The 18,243-nt window shown below is 37.0% G+C and overlaps 1 protein-coding gene across 4 annotated transcripts in view; it reads left to right on the plus strand.

Moving 5' to 3' along the window:
* EFR3A (EFR3 homolog A) overlaps nt 1-18,243 on the plus strand; it is a 113,908-nt gene that overhangs the window by 22,836 nt on the left and 72,829 nt on the right. For 2 of the 4 annotated variants that reach the window (XM_059395178.1, XM_059395180.1), the window contains exon 2: nt 15,993-16,138. Coding sequence is in view for 1 of the 4 variants with exons in the window: in XM_059395177.1 (XP_059251160.1) it covers nt 15,993-16,069 (77 nt within the window). In the remaining 3 variants the exon portion in view is untranslated. The remainder of the gene's footprint in view (nt 1-15,992; nt 16,139-18,243) is intronic. The other 2 variants (XM_059395177.1, XM_059395179.1) reach the window with 1 other exon arrangement.

The following is an 18,243-nucleotide window of genomic DNA, read 5'->3' on the forward strand; positions in this document are numbered from 1 at the left end:
GCATGGCTTAAAAATTGTGCATGGTTTAAAAATCATGAAATGTATAGAATGGAACATTAGTTCAAATATTCTGATGGCTGTTTCAGAGGCTTAAGTTATTGATCTCAGATTGCAGTGTATTAGTCAGAATTCCAGAATATATTCTGTTGATTTTTAAAGGCCAGTTTGTCTCTTCTGTGATTTCAAATTTAACTTCTTTATAAATATATATTATATACTAATATAATTAAGATCAGTAGACTGTGATAGTGCTTCTTTTTGATATTATAGTACCCACATTTCAACAATGATCAAACTTGAGAGAGAAAATATGTGTTAGTACCTTACGATCATGAAATCAAAGCCTTAAAGGTCTGTTGTGTTGCAGTACTACAAAATGAAGTATCATGGCATACACATGGTGCCAAATACTAAAAATTCTTTTGAAGCTGTATACCAATTTACTTCCTCTACAGCTCAAGAAACATATCAGTAAGTTTCTGTGACATCCACTTTCAATTTTTATGTATTTTAAGTGGGAGTCAAATGCTTTTTCTGTTGTAGCATTTTGACTACAGCTGATACAATCTTAAAGATTTTCTGATTCCGATATATCAGAGAAAACTCCCAAATTTCCAAGATTTCATTTTGCTTTCATATTAAGGAAAAATGTGTTTCACTGTAGGCTTGCTTTTTATACATTTCTGAATCTTTACCCTTTCAAAATCTTTCATCCTCTGAGTCTTTCAGAAATGAGTAAACCACAGCCTGTCCTTGAGGAGTTTATAGACCTCTAGGAGAAATGGATCCCTCGGCCCCTTAAAGATGTAGTGGTGCTTGTGATGGCAGAGAAGAGTGGGCTGTGCTCATCATCAGGTGGTCACCAGAAACTTCCTTGATGAATAATGCCAGGCTGAGGCAGGAGGGTGAGTAGGTTGCCTGGGGAAGGGAACCATGAGAGAGAAGCCTGCCCTCTTCTTCATATATGTTAATTTACTAATGCTTTTGAAGATGTGACACGCAGAACATTGCTTTTTCTATATCTAACCTATACAGTTGTTAGAGCTAAATTCAGAGGTTCGTGGCAGTGATTGGAAATCTTTTAGGTTTTTGTTTCCCCAGCTTGACATTTCTGACCCTGACAATGTTCTTACATCCTAGGTTGAAAAATACTGTATGAATAATTTAATATTCTTTTTTTTTAAAGATTTTATTTATTTATTTGACAGACAGAGATCACAAGTAGGCAGAGAGGCAGGCAGAGAGAGAGAGAGGGAAGCAGGCTTCCTGCGGAGCAGGGAGCCCGATGCGGGGCTCGATCCCAGGACCCTGGGATCATGACCCGAGCCGAAGGCAGCAGCCCAAACCACTGAGCCACCCAGGCGCCCCAATATTCTTAAACTTTATATGATTAACTTGGTGCCAGTGTGGCTTTAGACACAGAAGTAATAAACATGGTCACCAAAATCAATATGTCATTACTTGGTTTTAGGTGGTCCTGCATATACTCACACAAAATAAAATGGCTTTTAGTGAAACATAGTCTTGGAACCAGAATAGGTGTATTAAGAACTCACAAATTGGGTGCCTGGCTGGCTTAGTAGATAGAGCATGTGACTCTTGATCAAATACAAAATTCTGGGGACACCTGGGTGGCTCAGTGGGTTAAAGCCTCTGGGGTTAAAGCCTTGGGCTCAGGTCATGATCTCAGGGTCCGGGGATTAAGCCCTGCATCTGGCTCTCTGGTTGGCAGGGAGCCTGCTTCCTCCTTTCTCTCTGTCTGCCTCTCTGCCTACTTGTGATCTCTGTCTGTCAAATGAATAAATAAAATCTTAAACAACAAAAACAAAAAATACTCACAAATCTTTAGTTAATTTATAATTTTGTTTATGGTTGGTGTTTATTGATTTGTGCTTTTGATCTCTGCTTATTGGAAATTGATTTTTTAGTTGTTAATTATTTGAATAAAAAGGAAAAAGGAGCTCTGTTAGGTAGGTGAGTAAGATATAGCCCCGGTCTTAGGAAACTCGAATTACAGCAACATATGAGAACAAGTGAGAGAACAGTCACGGATGTGAGATTGCAAAGCTGTGCGAGCCTTATCAGCTCTCCTGTTCATCATAACTTCCCAGACGTTACTGACAGTAGTTTTGTAACCACAATCTTAAAATTGTCTTTGTTGATGATAAATACAGCACAACAACTAGAATTTATTTTGAATCTTACCTTTCTAAATTGAGTGAATATATGCCTCTTGCATTTCTGGTACCTTACATGTAGAAGGCACCTTATAAACCTAATTTGCTTGGTTTAGTAGTCATAGGAAACAGTTAAAATGTTCTTTGAATGTCTGTCTTGGAAAAATTCCCAAACTTCTGTTAAAATGAATCTGTTATTAGAATAAGACCAGTGCCGTCCCCCCCCCCCCAAAATGAAACAGAGTAAGACCAATGCCCTGTTCTTGATCTTGTAAAAAGAAATCTCTGTTGTTATACATTCAACACTAAGTGCCAAATGAAGGATAGGGATTCCGCAGATGTAGAATTTTCTTCTTCTGATCTTTATTTTAGTAGAACTGTAGTTTTGTGATTATCTCATTCTAGTCAATAATTTTATCCTTCATTATTTAATCAAAATTATAGAACATAATCTAGTTCTGTAGTTTAAGTAGAAGATTTATAACTTACTAAAAACTGACTAAAACGGTAGCAAAATATTACTAGATCTTTATGGGGCTATTTTGTATTATCTGTCATTTTTATTAAGAACCTATAATCATAAACTGTGATCAGTTTCTTTTTCTCCCATATTAAGTATAGAGTCTCTTGAACAGTGATTTTCAGACTGGATATTCTGAAACTGTCACTGCTGTGATTTATTTTTATATTTAATCCATCTTGAAATTTTAATTCACATTACCATTAAATCTGAGATTTTTTTGTTTTAAAAATAATCTTAATTTCTTTTTGGAGTATTGTTTGAAGTCCTTATTTCTTTTATCTATGTAATTGGTACTTTTGTAGAAGGTACAAGATTTGGAAAACCCCTTTGTTTTTCTAACACTATTTTTTTAAAAATATTTATTTCTTTCTTTAGAGAGTGAGAGGTACAGTGGGTACACACAGAGAAGGAGAGGAAGAGAGAATCTCAGGCAGATTCCCTGCTCAGCAGGGGGCTCAGTATCAAGATTCTGAGATCATGACCTTGAGCCAAAATCAAGAGAGTTGGACACTTTAACCACTGAGCCACTCAGGTGCCCCTCTAACACTATTCTTTTATAGTTTTCTTTCTGTTTCTTTAGTTGTCTTCTCTTCCACTGCTTCCATTGCTGATTGGTCTTCTCTTATGTGTTGACTTTCCCAAGGGTTCTCCCTAATTCCCTCCCATTTGTCTTTGGTGATCCCCAGCTAGCTGCTTTGCTCTGGTTTATATGTTTTTGGTTCTTACATTTATATTTCTGGTCTAGATCACTTGCCTGCTAGAGATCTCCTACTTTCAGGTTGTCACTGAATGCTTGCAAAACGGAATTCTCTTCTCTCCTTTCTGATACCCCCTCCTACCTCAAAATGTACCTTTCTCTGTTCCTTGTTGTCAGTGGCAGCACCATCCAATCATTTCTCTGAACTGTCCCATCGCCTTGTTCTTTTGACTCCTCCGTCCTCTTACCATTTACATTTGGTTGGTTTTCCAGGTCTACTTCCTGCAGGTTTGTCTAGCCTTCTCTGAGGCTGCAGGACTTTATGGATGTTTCCAAATTAAAAACATACACTTGTTGAAACCTCAGAGCTTTAACATATTTGGCTCCTTCCACCTGGATTGATAATCCTCTTTCTTGGCCTAATTCCTAGTTTTTCTTCAAGACTTAGTTATTACTTCTTGCAGGAAGGTTAGGTATTGTGCTGCTGTTCTCCCAGAGCATCCTGGTGCACTGTAGCTGTTACCGCACAGACTTAAAGTTTTCTGTGTGATTATCTTCCAACACCATATCATGAGCTGCTGAAGGCCAGAGACTGTGACCTGGATTTGTATGCTCTGCACTCAGACTAGGGCTTGGCAGTCTTCTTATTAAGGACTAAAAAGAATAAATGTGATTAGGTATATGAAATTTTCACAACCAGATATATTTTCTGAGGTATAGGTGTTTGTTGATTAAGAGGGTTGCAGTACAGCCTCGTCCACTTCTGAGTTTGGAACCAACTGAGAGAAATGTAAACATCAATCTAATGCCAGTTAAAATACTAGCTTTGTTGCTAATAAAGCTGGGTTGGAGAATGTGAGATGACTTTTGTCAAGGGCTATTTGTCATCCGGATCTAGATTTTTCAACAGTGTGTCTAAGGGACATCCCAGGTTGGCAGAGCAAACATACTTAGCCAGCCTTCTTCAGGGAGAACATCCTGACTCCCAACTTCATAATCCCATTGTGGCCACATAGAGACTGGCTTCTGACCCAAATACACTTACCACATAGATGCAAAAAGAGTGACTTAGAGAAAGCAGATCTGAAAAAGAAACCCTTAAGGGTTCATTTGTTCATTCATTCAACAAATAGATATTGAGCACTCATTATGTTCTGGGCATTGTGTAAGGAAGTGTGTAAAGGGTAGAGATTGGGGGCTTATGTTGTAGGGCATGCTCCGTTCCTTCATCTGGACTCACCAGTAAAAAAAAGTCATTCTTTCTTGTAATAGAAGTCTTCTCTAGAAAAGGTGGGGAGAAGAGAATAGCATCATTTGTGCAAACTGTATAGCTATTTTTCTACTTGTTTCATGTAAAATAATTCTGAGGACTGTGGTAATTTTAAGGACACAGTGGCATGAAATACAGAGAAGCTTACCAGAACAGTCTTTTATGGGAAAATTTCAAAGGTCTTGTTAGTTGTACAGAAAATTTGCAAAGCCTGATCATGATCATTTGTTTTCCTTTGCTTACAATACTTAGGATCTTCAAGACCATTTAGTGTGTCACCCTGATTTATTTCTAGCATGGGTCTGCCAAATATTCATTTATATGAGTTACTTAGAAAATCTAGTCCACAGGGAGCTATGGTGGCAGCATTTCAGAGTAATGAGGAAATTCTGGAGATCTCAGCCACAGACACTGGCTCATTGTTGGCAGTGATATGTCTTTATCATGTCAGCAGCATCTTCTGTGAAATGGTTTCCAAATGCCCTCATATTTATCATTTCTGTCATTGTGTTTAGTGCTTTATATGATTCATTCACTGTAATGTATTAGGAGATCTTCAGGTGCAGCCTGGATTACAACTTTTTGTTTGTTGCATAACTCAGGTACCTAAAGTACACAGAAAAAGTCATATGCTTCTTTAAATTATTATATGAGGGGAATGGTTCTCTAGAATGGTGGGTGGTTCTCAAATTTGGATGTGCATGAGGGTCACAGTAGGAAGCCATGGTGATTTTTAGAAATAGAAATGCTGGTATCTATTTCTAAAGATTGACTCCGAAGGTTCTGGGTGGGGCCAGAGAATGTTTAAAAAAAAAAAAAAACAAAAAACACTCCAGGGGCACCTGGGTGGCTCAGCGGTTTAAGCCTCTGCCTTGGCTCATGGTCTCAGTGTCCTGGGATCAAGCTCTGCATCTGGCTCTCTGCTCAGCAGGGAGCCTGCTTCGCTCCATCCCTGCCTGTGTGCCTGCTGGTGATCTCTCTCTCTCTCTAATAAATAAATAAAATATTAAAAAAAATAATCCAGGAGACTGTTCTTCAGATGGCTTGTAAAGCACCCTAAGAAAAGCACTGATTGTACTATGGAAGCATTGTTTATGTAGGATTTCTTATGAGGTAACTTCATGAAGACAATAAACATATTGATACAGTAGAAAATTTGTGACTATTGACTTTGTTGGGGAAATTGAGGATGGCGGTAAATGTTTCGTGGAAAAGTTTTGTGAAAACTTTTCATGAAAAAATCACCATAATTGGGTATATATAATGAGGGTGAATTCACTCACTTGCTGCTAATTATGATTTGGTTTGCATCTGTCTCTTGATTTTGGTGAAAAAATCCTTGTTTTCTGTAACTTTGATTTCTTATACTCTTGCATTTATTTATTTATAAAGATTTTATTTATTTGACAGAGAGCCAGTGAGAGAGGGAACACAAGCAGGGGGAGTGGGAGAGGGCCAAGCAGGGAGCCCGATGTGGGGTTCCATCCCAGGATCCTGGGGTCATGGCTTGAGCCAAAGGCAGAGATAAATACTTAACGACTGAGCCACCCAGGTGCCCCTCTTGTATTTATTTATAAATAGTCTTGATGTTAGAAGCCAATTTTGTGAAATAACATCTCAACGATGCCTAGCTTAGTACGTTGACTGTAGTAGGCATCTTATAAAACATTTAATTATAAATGGACAGGGAATTTATCAGTAATGAGCTTTATACAAAAATTATTGCAACAGATGATATATTAAGGTAGTAATTGTCGTATATGAGGAAAATTAAAGCTAGGTATGCTCTATTTTTTTTTTTTTTAATCTGTTATTTATTTATTTATTTATTTTACTAGTCTTCTGTTTCTCCTTTTCCTCTTACATTTCTCTTCATTTTTCTCTCCCTGGATTTTTGCTGCTTTTTCCTTATTTTGTAGCTATAATTGGAAATCTGACTACTTTGTAGGTGCCCTTAGACATGTCCCAGTACTTACTCTAAAAGAGTAAGGAGGAAAACTGCAGGTCTTGGGTTGCCTGGGACAGATCTACCACTGGTCTGGGTATAATTATTATTAATAGCATCTGTAGTCAATCTAAAGATACTCAAGTATTAAGCACCTCTGAACCTGAGAAGCATCTAAATCAGTGATTTGCAAAGTGAGTTCTTGCCGTCACTTCACCTTAGAGGTCCTTCTTGCTTTTGCAGGCCTATCTTTGTGGTGTTGTTAACACATGGAACATGTTAACATCATGTTCCAGCATCCCCTTCAAGAAACACAAATAGCATCTTTATTTTTAATGAGAACTTTTGTGTTTTTATGTGGGATTTTTAGTTTGTTTTAATATTTTTTTAAGATTTTATTTATTTGTCAGAGAGAGAGAGAGAGAGAGAGAGAGCAAGCACAGGCAGACAGAATAGCAGGCAGAGGCAGAGGGAGAAGCAGACTCCCCGCCGAGCAAGGAGCCCAATGTGGGACTTGATCCCGGGACCTTGGGATCATGACCCGAGCCAAAGGCAGCGGCTTAATCACTGAGCCACCCAGGCGTCCCTTTTAATCGTATTTTTTAAACTGAAGAATGTTTTGGCTGTTTCAAAAAATTTTTGCCCTTTTAGAATGGTTTCTAAATGGGTGAGAATTCCTGGGCCATTTGCTTATGTGTAGGCATTGATGGCACAAAAACAGTTTTCAAAAAGTCATAAAAGCCCATATTCCATGGTGTTTGTGAATACTCGTTCGTGCTAAGAGTTCTTTTCAAGAAATTCTAACTAAAGGAAAGTTATAACTGCAGTTTCTTTTGTCATCTTCCAAATTAAAGGAGCTTGTCATTAGTCCTTTAGATTTCCATTTATGTTTATCTTTCAAGAATACCTTTCCTCCTTACAGTAAGATGCTCCTGTACTTTTTCTCCATCTTTGTTGTGTATTTACCAAGATTTGCTCTAAGAAGTGGAAAGTAAGTTTTTGTAGGAGAGCTTCAGCTCTCGATTTGTTGAAATCAATTTGTTGAAATATACTCCAGAGATGAAAACTGTCAGAATCCATAATGACTTGGCCACATATTTCCTTAGTTGAACATTCAATCTCCTTTTGACAATTAGGGTTTTGTTGTTGTTACTATTGTTTTGGGGTCAGCTAGAGTCTTTGTTAGACTATGGTTTAAATAAGACTCTTAAAACACATCAGTGCTTAGTATTTTGCTTTCCCAGTTGCATTATAAATTCTCTGTAGTCTGATTCATCTTTTGCCCGTCCTCTATTTTTCTCCCTCTTAATTATGATTTTTAAAATATGTCTTCAATCACTCTATAATTCTCCCCTCCTCTGAAACCTATTAATTAGCAAAGTAAATATCCATATAGCAGTACCATGGTTTGGATGAAGATTGTTGTTCACAGACTATTTGTTCTCTTTTAAACATTTATACATGCAGAAAACGTGATTCTATATATATATATATATATATATATATATATATATATTATAGTAGTCTCCATGCCCAGCATGGAGCCCCAGCATGGGGCTTGAACTCAAGGACCATGAGATAGAGACCTGGATTGAGATCAAGAGTCAGATACTTACGACTGAGCCATCCAGATACCTCTCTTTTTATAGTTCTTTAAGATACTATTGACATTTTCATAGAAGATATTTAGTCAGCTTTTTATATATTAAATAAGGGAATCACATACCATTTCAGTTTTCAATTCTGCCTTGTCTAATTACTTACCTCTGAAAATTGGGACACAGGAGTGCTGTACTCCCTTTGCAAGACTGCCACCTGAGCACATTTTTGAAGAAGGTCCGTGGCATGCAGGGTCCAGGGATATGTGCAGTCTTAGAAGTGAGGATGCACCACGGGTTACATCCTAACTGTGGTGGAGACAGGTAGGTAGGAGTACTTTTCTTACCTGGTTGCAGCTCTGGTTTCTGTCATCCATTGGATCCTTTCTTATTTGTTGTTAAAGCCAATGTCAGATGAAATGAATAGAGAATGGTATTTCTGATTTTAATATTTGTGATAATTTAGTTTATAAGATGATTTCAGAAGATTTTCAAATGGAATCATGCAGAATTACATTTTCTGAAAGCCAGGATTATTCTTTATTTTATTGTTTCTGTTTTGGATAACTGCTGAATTATATTTAAGTATGATAGTATACTATAAAATTAAATTAAGTATAAATCTATAAGTTGACTAAGTAGAAGAATGTCTAATACTTATTTTTCTTTAAAAATTGTGATAGTGGGGGGGGTAAACAGACGTTGAGTAAAAACCAGACACTTGTTGACTCAGAAGAAGGCTTTTTTCCCCCCTGAAGACCGTATGTATCTCCGTGTGGTTTTGAAAGTATATCAGGGATTTGTTTTCATATTGCCTATTGTACAGCCAAATATTGCAATGTAATGGAAAGAGCATCTTTTTAAAAAATAGGATTGACATTTCAGTTCCATTTATTGCCTTTGTTGCCCTCTTTTTCCATAACGTTTATGTGCCTGGGAATAAAGAACAAGTAGTGAAATTGAGAACGAAAGGAGAGAAGGTATAGAATTACAAGTGGAAAGAATCGTGTAATAAAATATTCCTCTAATGGATTAAAATCCTCTTAAAAGGAGCACTTTCCTAAAGATCAGACTACTTTGTTCCCGTTTCTCTGACCCTGTATCTAATTAGTCACCAAACGCTTTTGATGCTTCCTTTGTGCCACCTCCCACGTTCCTTCCTTTTTAAGCTGCGGGCCATTAGAAAATGCGTTTTGGTTTTTCCAGGTGTCATCCTCCATAGTGATGTTTGCATTGTTCCATCTGACTATAAGTGTCCTTCCCTGTCCCCAGTTTATCTTTATAATAAAGTTCAGTGTATTTGTTCTTCATGGGAGCGCTTAGCTCACATCCTGTGTCCTTCGTAAAACCTTTACTTGATAATTACCTTTCTTCACTTGAGCTAGAAGTGCTTTCTTTCTCTTTTGAATTTCTGTGGGTGACCCTTATACATTGGATATCCCTTGTTAGATGTTGTGCAAATCTTATTTCAAAATCAAGTTTTAAACCTTTGTCTTTTTAAGTAGACAGTGACCTTGTTAACCCCCTGTAGTTCTTCACACAGTGGCTGTATACATTTTGGAAGTACAGGAATAATATCCGTATTATAGACTTTATATGTAGCATGTACATGTATGTGTATATGTATATTTCTATATTAAGCTTTTGGTACTTGGGAGGGGTATATATTAGTGGGACTGTAATATTACTGAATCCTTTTAATGGTATTGTTCTAACACTAGCTGAAAAAGTAACTTGACTTCTAATTTTAACTGTGGGGAAAATATATGTGATTCTCATTTTTCCAGGATTCAGGATACCATAGAACTATAGTTGTCAGAGTCATGAATTTTTAAAATCTTCCAGTAGAAAAAATAGTCTGTCCTTTTTCACCTTGATTACGGATTGACTCTATTAGGCCTAAAAATAAAACATGAATTGTTTAAAGTGATTCAGTCGACATTTTCTTCTGTTTATCAGAGAAATCCTGTTCTGGTATTTAGTGTTTTGTGGTGGACAGTGTACTTTCTTGATGATTATTTTTATTCTTATAGCACATATCAGAGCAGATACTAAATCTGTTTAATCTGTCAGTGAACTTTGGGTCTTCATTTTATGAAAAAGCATTTAAATGTCTAGTATATACCAGCCACGCACAACAATGAATAAGATATATGGACTTTATGTTGGAGGGACTCATATCCTAGTGGTAAAGGGAGACATGTTTATAAATAAGTATAAGAAATTGTTATAGTTGTAGAAATATACAGTGAAGGCATAAAGAACCAAAATCCTGTAATCAGTCATTCCCATTTAAAAGTATGAAATTTAGTAAGGCCTAAATATACCAGTGAATTCCCAATATATTACTTGTAAGAATTAATTGAGATAATATAATTGCTGTGTAGAAGATACAGATACCGTTATATTCTCTTTCTATAAATCATAAAATAAACCTAATTTAAATTAGGTTTAATTTAAAGTTATACAGTTGGTTCCTGTAATAGATCTGAGTGTTCTTCAACTCCAGTGATAGTGTTAGTAACTTATTTTTGTTTCAGAAGATAGTTTTATCCCAAGTACCCAATGCTGTATTGGTCTTAAATAATAGAGACATTAATAGTTTAATAAGGGAGACTTTAATATTTCTAGTCAGATTTAACTTATGATTAGATTATACAGTTTATTGAAAATATAAGTAGCTTATTTTTAAAGGAGTCTTTATTAATTATCCAACCCCCCACACTCACAGAGTTGCATAGGAGAGCAAATATTATCACAAACTTGGAAGTACTTACCAGTGGGCCAACAACTTAGAATACTGACCCATTGAGCAGAATTCTCATAGCACCTTTGTGCACTCCTGTGCCTGATTCATCATACTTTCAGTTCACCTGTGAGGTTTTCTGTGCAGCTACTCAATTCTGACTGTGAATGCCTCTGTGGGCCAGGGTGGGATGGAAATTAATTTTAGCACCTTACCATCAAAGAAGAAGGAGGTTGCCAGAGGTCAGTACAGCTCATTCCTGCCTGAGATGAGGACCAGGAGACATGGATGAATCCCCATGAGAATAATGGTAGGGGAACTACGGAGAAGAAATTATCTTGGGTGTCTTTAAAGAAGAAATGGTTAATTTAGAAATATGCAAAATTTGCTAAAGAAATGCATTTCATGGCTTTTACATTGTAGGCACTGCATATGTATATAGATTTAGGACCCCTAACACTGAAAGGTAGGTAGAGAGGTAGTACTCAGAAGGCCTATTAATGAACATGCTCCGTGAGCCTGCCTCTACATTACTTTAATGTGTAGCTTGTTACTTTTGGGGGGCTAATTTTTCTGTTTCCAGTGGTGCCCATGTTCCATTTTTCTGTAGTTATCCCACTTGAGACTTGCTGTTTGTACTGACATATCATAAGCAAAGCTCTGAATTCCACGCACTGCAGGAGAGCAGTGACTTCCTTCTCCTTGTATACTAGAATTAAATGTAATGGAAGAATTCCTGTTGATTGCTCAGACTTGCCTGTTGCTTGAGGCATTCTGTGATATGCTTAGTGCTTCGGAAAGAAAAAGTTGGGAAGTGGTCAAAAATAGGGTGGTCTGGCGCTCAAATGAGTTATTGGGAGGGATTAGAAGCAGGGATGAGGAGGAATCGAAGGAATGCTTTAAGGAAAAAGGTGTAAGTGGTTTTATTTTCCTATTTTATTAAACTGAAAATCTGCTTTTAGTAAACTAGCAACATGCATTTTTGTAGTATCTTGTTTAAGCTCTTTGGCCTTAGCAGCAGAATTTGATATGGATATTATCAAGTTCTTGATAGCTTTACCCTTGATGTCAGCAACCAGTTAGATAAGTTACAGTCCATTAGTACTCTCTGCTAATTAATTACAAGTGAAGTGAACTAGGTACTTCCTGAGCAGTAGGAAAAGGATCTAGAAGCAGGAAGATTGACTAGAACATAGTCTCTTGCAACATGAAAGACTACATTCAAGTTCCTGCATCGGAACTCGACAAGCCCTATGAATTGACTTCAACAAGGGAGTCAAACCCATTTCTGTGGCTGAGTAGGTCCAATTATTTCATTTTTCTTGTTCTTAAGATGTTTACAAGTACAGAATTGTCTTCTTTAAAGCTGCTAATAGTGTTTCTTTCGTGATTACTGATGCCACAGTCATTTTAAACTTATATTATCGTCACTATATGGTCATTTTATAGAAATCTCAGTAAATTGAAAGATTTAAATTCTGGTTTCATGTATCTTTTCTATAGTTGGTAACTTTTCGTTCGTAATAACTAGTCAGGAGGGTGTTTCTGTTTCATTTTGGATTTTCTGGAGAAACTCACTGTCATCATTCACTTCCCTGCATGGTAGAGCATCTGTAGTGTGAGTCAGCCCCATTCCTGCAGTCGTGGTCATTGGTGACTTGAGGGGAGCTAAAATGTTTAGTTTAGAAATTGTCTAGTACTTGCATGTGTTACGGCAGTTACCCTTTGAAGTCAACTGATGTGGGCTGGGCTCTGCTCCTTTTTAGCTGGGTGATGTTGGACAAATGGCCTCCCTAAGCCTGTTCCCCATTTATCAGAGGGAGATGATGGTAACTGCTTCAGAGAGTTGGTGTATGAGTGAGGGATGTCGGAAAATACTTAGTATAATGGTGCACACATCATGCTCAGAAAATGACATTTTACTGCCCCCCCAAACTGGTACTGATACTACTTCTGAAAACTTATTGTGAACTGTATACAGAATTTGTTGAATTTTTTTTTTTTATTCTAGTGTAGTTGGCATACAATGTTACATTAGTTTCAGGTGTGACTTTTAAATGTTTCGTTTACAGCATAGATTTTCCTACTGTCAGGAAGATTATCCCTAGGGCCCTCAAACACCTGCTTACCCCTTGTAGTATCTTTTATTGCATTACTATAGCTACCATTTTATTGAATGCTTACTATATCTTACCCTTTTCATTTTTAATTTTCCCAGTAGGTACAAAGAAAGCATAACTGATGAGGAAGCATAGGTGTAGTAAGATAAAGTAACCTGCCCACCTGCTGGACAGGAAGAGACCTTGGGGTCACCCTGTCCTTTAACCCCATACTGCCTCTTTGGTATTTTCCTTTTTACTCCTGTTTCTCTTCAATAGACCTAAGCTTTCTGAAAGTAGAAGCTGGATGTGGTATGTATTCCAAGTTCACATCTTTTCTAAAAACTCTTTAAACTAAAAGCAATGGCCATGGTCGCCAAACTGTGGAAAGAACCAAGATGCCCTTCAACGGACGAATGGATAAGCAAGATGTGGTCCATATACACTATGGAGTATTATGCCTCCATCAGAAAGGATGAATACCCAACTTTTGTAGCAACATGGACGGGACTGGAAGAGATTATGCTGAGTGAAATCAGTCAAGCAGAGTCAATTATCATATGGTTTCACTTATTTGTGGAGCATAACAAATTGCATGGAGGACAAGGGGAGTTAGAGAGGAGAAGGGAGTTGGGGGAAATTGGAAGGGGAGGTGAACCATGAGAGACTATGGACTCTGAAAAACAATCTGAGGGTTTTGAAGGGGCGGGGGGGTGGGAGATTGGCGGAATCAGGTGGTGGGTATTAGAGAGGGCTTGGATTGCATGGAGCACTGGGTGTGGTGCAAAAACAATGAATACTGTTATGCTGAAAATAAAAATTAAAAAAAAAAAACCTAAAAGCAATGTATGATTTCTGAAAGTGTCAATGTAAGTGAAACTTAATAGCTATTAAGAGTCTTTTCTTATTGAAAATAACATAATTTACCATTTTGACAGGGAATTTGAAGCAGTAAGAGTTGTTTTTCCATCCCTTACTGGTCTCTTTGCCATGATACAATTTGAATGTACTATATTTGGCCTTGCATTAGTGTTAGCAGAGCATTCATTTGAATCTTCTTACCAGGTTGCAAGCTTTTTTCATCATTTCACTACCTAGCTTGGTGCTCTGCATAATAACCACTCAATACATATTTGATTTTAATTTATTTTAGTTTATTAATATTTATCTCAAGTATTTTTATATTTGTCATAGTAGACAGAGAAATATGACTTTTGCTTACTTGGCTTTTCTCTCCCTCGCCTGCCCCTTCTTTTCCTCTAGTAATAGGACCAGTGTTTGCTTTTGGACTCTAAAAAGAGTTCAAGTGTTTTGATGTTCCTTAATCTGAAAAATTTTCCAGTGAACTCTTTGGAATTTTTTTTCTTCTGTTAATGTAGAAAACATCCTGAACAATAGGTAGCATTCTATATTATCAGCACATAGTGCCAAGTGTATATTGCTGAAATTAATTCCCTATTTTTTAATAAGTTCATAAACTCAAGGGCAGAGATCTTGTCTCTTAGCTTTTTTGTATTTATGGCATCTAGCATGGTCTTAGTTAGGCACATAATCAGTACACATGAAATAGTTAGATGTTGACTGATTTGACCACTAGTGTCTGTGGTGTTGTGGGAAGAGCATGGGGTTACAGAATTAAACACTGGGTTCTCACTCAGACAATGTTGTTGAGTAAGTTACTTGGTCAGTTCTGCTGCACTTCCAACTCCTGTAAAGTAATGGTAGTAATACTTCACTAGTTTTGTAGAAATGTTATATATGCACAGTGCTCTATGATCACTAAAGATGCTCTACAAATCTTAAGTCTCTCTTGTTTTTATCACTTTATTGACTCTGCTCCACTGCAAATCTGGACTCCGTCTTAACTTGTTTTGGTCAGTGCTGGACACTTGGTTGACATTTGTTATATGACTGTGTGCAAAAATGGTGCATACTTCACGAGCAAAGTGAGATCTGGAAAAGTTGTCTCTTGCATAACCTTACTGTGTGAGAGAGTAGTAGAAGTCTGCTTAGATCTGAGTTCTTTTAATTTCTAGCTAAAGCAGTATTTCATGCTATATTTTGGTTTCTAAATACATACAAAGGCACACTTACACTGAGACACACATCCTCCAGTTTCATAAATCATGGGAATAATTTTATAGTGACTCCAGACCAGCATTCCTGTTACTAGTTTGCAGGACAAGAAAACTAATTGCTCTCACTTACATAGTTCTTTCCAGATAACTGATGTGCTTTACCCAAGGCAATTTAGTCATTTAAGTGAAAGAATTGGAATGAACCCAGATATTCTGGATCCCAATCCATTGCTCTTACCAAGATACCCATAAATGAAACTATAAAGAGCAGCCTTTGAGCACTTTTGAAATTCCTGGACTTTCCTTTGAGGTGGTTTCCCCCTCTAGTATAGTTCTTCATATGAAGCATTATGTAGATACATGTATTAATTGTTTTCACCAGGCATAAGGGAGCGGACTGTTCCTCAAGACCAATGTGGCTGGGACTGTGAGTGGATCAGGCCAGGAAATGAGAATGTAAGGCTGGGGACACAGAAGGTGGTAGGAGATGAGATTAGAAAGGAAGTGAAGGGATACAAAATAGATAATTAGCTTTATAGGGTGAATTTGGTAGCACGTGTGGGTGTGTGTGTACCGTGTGTACACCTGTACACACACACCCCCCTAAACTATTTGATTTGGAATTTTGGACTAATTCATGAACATACTCACTTTGACCTGGTATCTTTGGGGAGGGGAGAGGACGTTTTCCATTTCTTAGTCGGTAATAGAATTCGCATTCCTGTTTTCTATTAGTGCCAATTTGCAGTTTTTCTTTTTCTTTTAAGTAACTCATTAATATTCAGAATCTGAATTTCTAGGTCAGATTTACAGGATGAATAATCTTTGTACTTTGTGATTTTATTTTTTTTTTGACCAGGAGTGTGTTGCTGCTGTTCTGCTCTGCGTCCTCGCTACAAACGCCTGGTGGACAACATATTCCCTGAAGATCCAAAAGTAATTTGATCTACGTCTACTGGCCCTTCTGTTTGTTGACCCATCCTTGCCCCTGCTGACCTCCCTAAGGTTTCCCTAATTTCATTTCTCTACTTTTACTCCTAAATCCCATCATGTACAGTGCCATTTGTAGCTTTATCTTTTTTTTTTTTTAACTTTAAAATGACCCATGCTTGCTTTTGTCTAATTTTCAGAACCTTTTTACAGATTAACTGTACATTTGAAATGATGGACAGATGGTGTTCTCTTGTCTAGATGGTTCCTATATTTAAGTAATACTTTTCAGAAATTTTTGAACCTAGTGCCAGATTATTTGTACGAAATGCTAAGAATACAACTGTGAACATAGAGATGGTTTTCTGCTCTCGCTTAGCTCACAGATAAGGAAATTGGCAATTACAATATTGTGTGAAAGAATGCTGTAATAGAGAGATGAAGTACAGGGCGCTTCTGGAGTAGGTTTGAATGATGCCTAATGTGGGCCTGGAGAACAGAGACCTTTAGGAAATGAAATCTAAGCTAAGATCTGAAGAGTAAATAGTTTGGCCACACAGTTTTCAAAGGAGAATTGAGACGTAAAGGAATAATATTCCAGACAGTTTGTTCTCTTTTTATTTAAATGCTTGTACATTTTTTATAGCCATTACTTTATTATGGAAGATTACTGTTTTCAGAGGAACTGAATTTGAATGATTTTGTTTGGCACTGTCCTGGGTTTCCCAAGATTCCTTTAGTCCAGTGTTAAATGGATATGAACAACAACAACAACAAAATGTTAGATTGGTTTAATTGCTTTATTTTAAAATGTAGCTGGGACACCTGGTTGGCTCAGTCCATAGAGGATACGATTTTTTATCATTGGGCTGTAGGTTCGAGTCCCCGTTGGGTGTAGTGATTACTTAAAAATTAAAAAAATGTTTGCCAAGAAAATAAATAAAATATAGCCAATTACAGAAACCTTTTGGCTATCTTAACTTTTATATATTTCATGGTATGTGAAATATCTCATTTTTTAATCAGATTTGATTTAAATATTCAGCCAGTTAGAAGAGGTTAATTTGTTATATACTGTTGGCTTCCATATGCCTAGATAATTTGTGGCAGATTGAGACCAAAGATAAGGTACCCATTTTTAGTAGCTTTCCATCCATTGACTGACATGAAGCAACAGCATACTAAATATGAAGTCCTAAGGCAAAAGTCAGTAAGCAAAATTTTAAGTAAAACAGGTAGTAAAGTTTTTGCCTTTAAAGCAGAGAGGTTTTACTGTGGTTTGGCAATCTCTGGGAAGCTTTCTCTGAGGAAATGAGATTTGCTGGGTTTTGAAGGATGTGTTGCCATCTGGAGAAGTGAGATTAGTCTCTTTGTTGCAAGTGAGGGGCCTTTAGAGAAAAGGCAGAGGAGTGCAAGAGAAAGCAAGGGGTACATTTGAGATTAAGAGCCTTCAAATGGAGGTTTATATAGCCTCATTGTAGAGGGTAATGGGTGGTAATCACGTTGACCACGATTTCTGATTTGAAATTCCAGTCATGTCATTTAATAGACTGAATATTCAGATCACTGTCCTGAGGAGTCCGGGGCATATGGTTACTGAAGATAAGGTGGAGGCCAGATTATGGAGGAAAGTGAGTGACAGACAAAGCTTCTCCTACTTTAACTCCTAGGCAGTGAGAGAGTTTTGAACATTTGTGACCATGGGAGTGATGACAGGTAGATTAGATTAGTGATGACAGGTAGAGAATGGTTATAGAAAGAATCTTTATTTTTGCAAAGTATTGATTGATTGCCAAGTATTTAGATAAGATTTGTTCAAATGGAGATCTGTAAAGTAAGATTTAAAAAAATTTATATAAACCTTGCATACATGTGGCATTTATAACCCTTTGACCTTATTTGTTGTTTTTAATTTATTGATCAACAATAAAAAATCATGTAGTAGATCCCAAATAGATCAGGCATACTGCCCAGAGTACAGAGGTCTATATGTTAAGTTCCTGCCTTCAAAGAGTGATCTAATGAGGGGGACCAAACCAGGTCTTAATAATTACTAGCCTTGTGATCTTGGGCAGATACCTCAGTTTCTCATCATGAAATAGAAATTACAAATAGTGCCTATTTCATAAGATTCTCATGAGGATTAAATGAGTTAATATAATTCTTTGCTCATGCTTTCT

The sequence above is a fragment of the Mustela nigripes genome, chromosome 3, assembly GCF_022355385.1.
Source record: "Mustela nigripes isolate SB6536 chromosome 3, MUSNIG.SB6536, whole genome shotgun sequence".
In the NCBI taxonomy this organism is placed as follows: Eukaryota; Metazoa; Chordata; class Mammalia; order Carnivora; family Mustelidae; genus Mustela; species Mustela nigripes.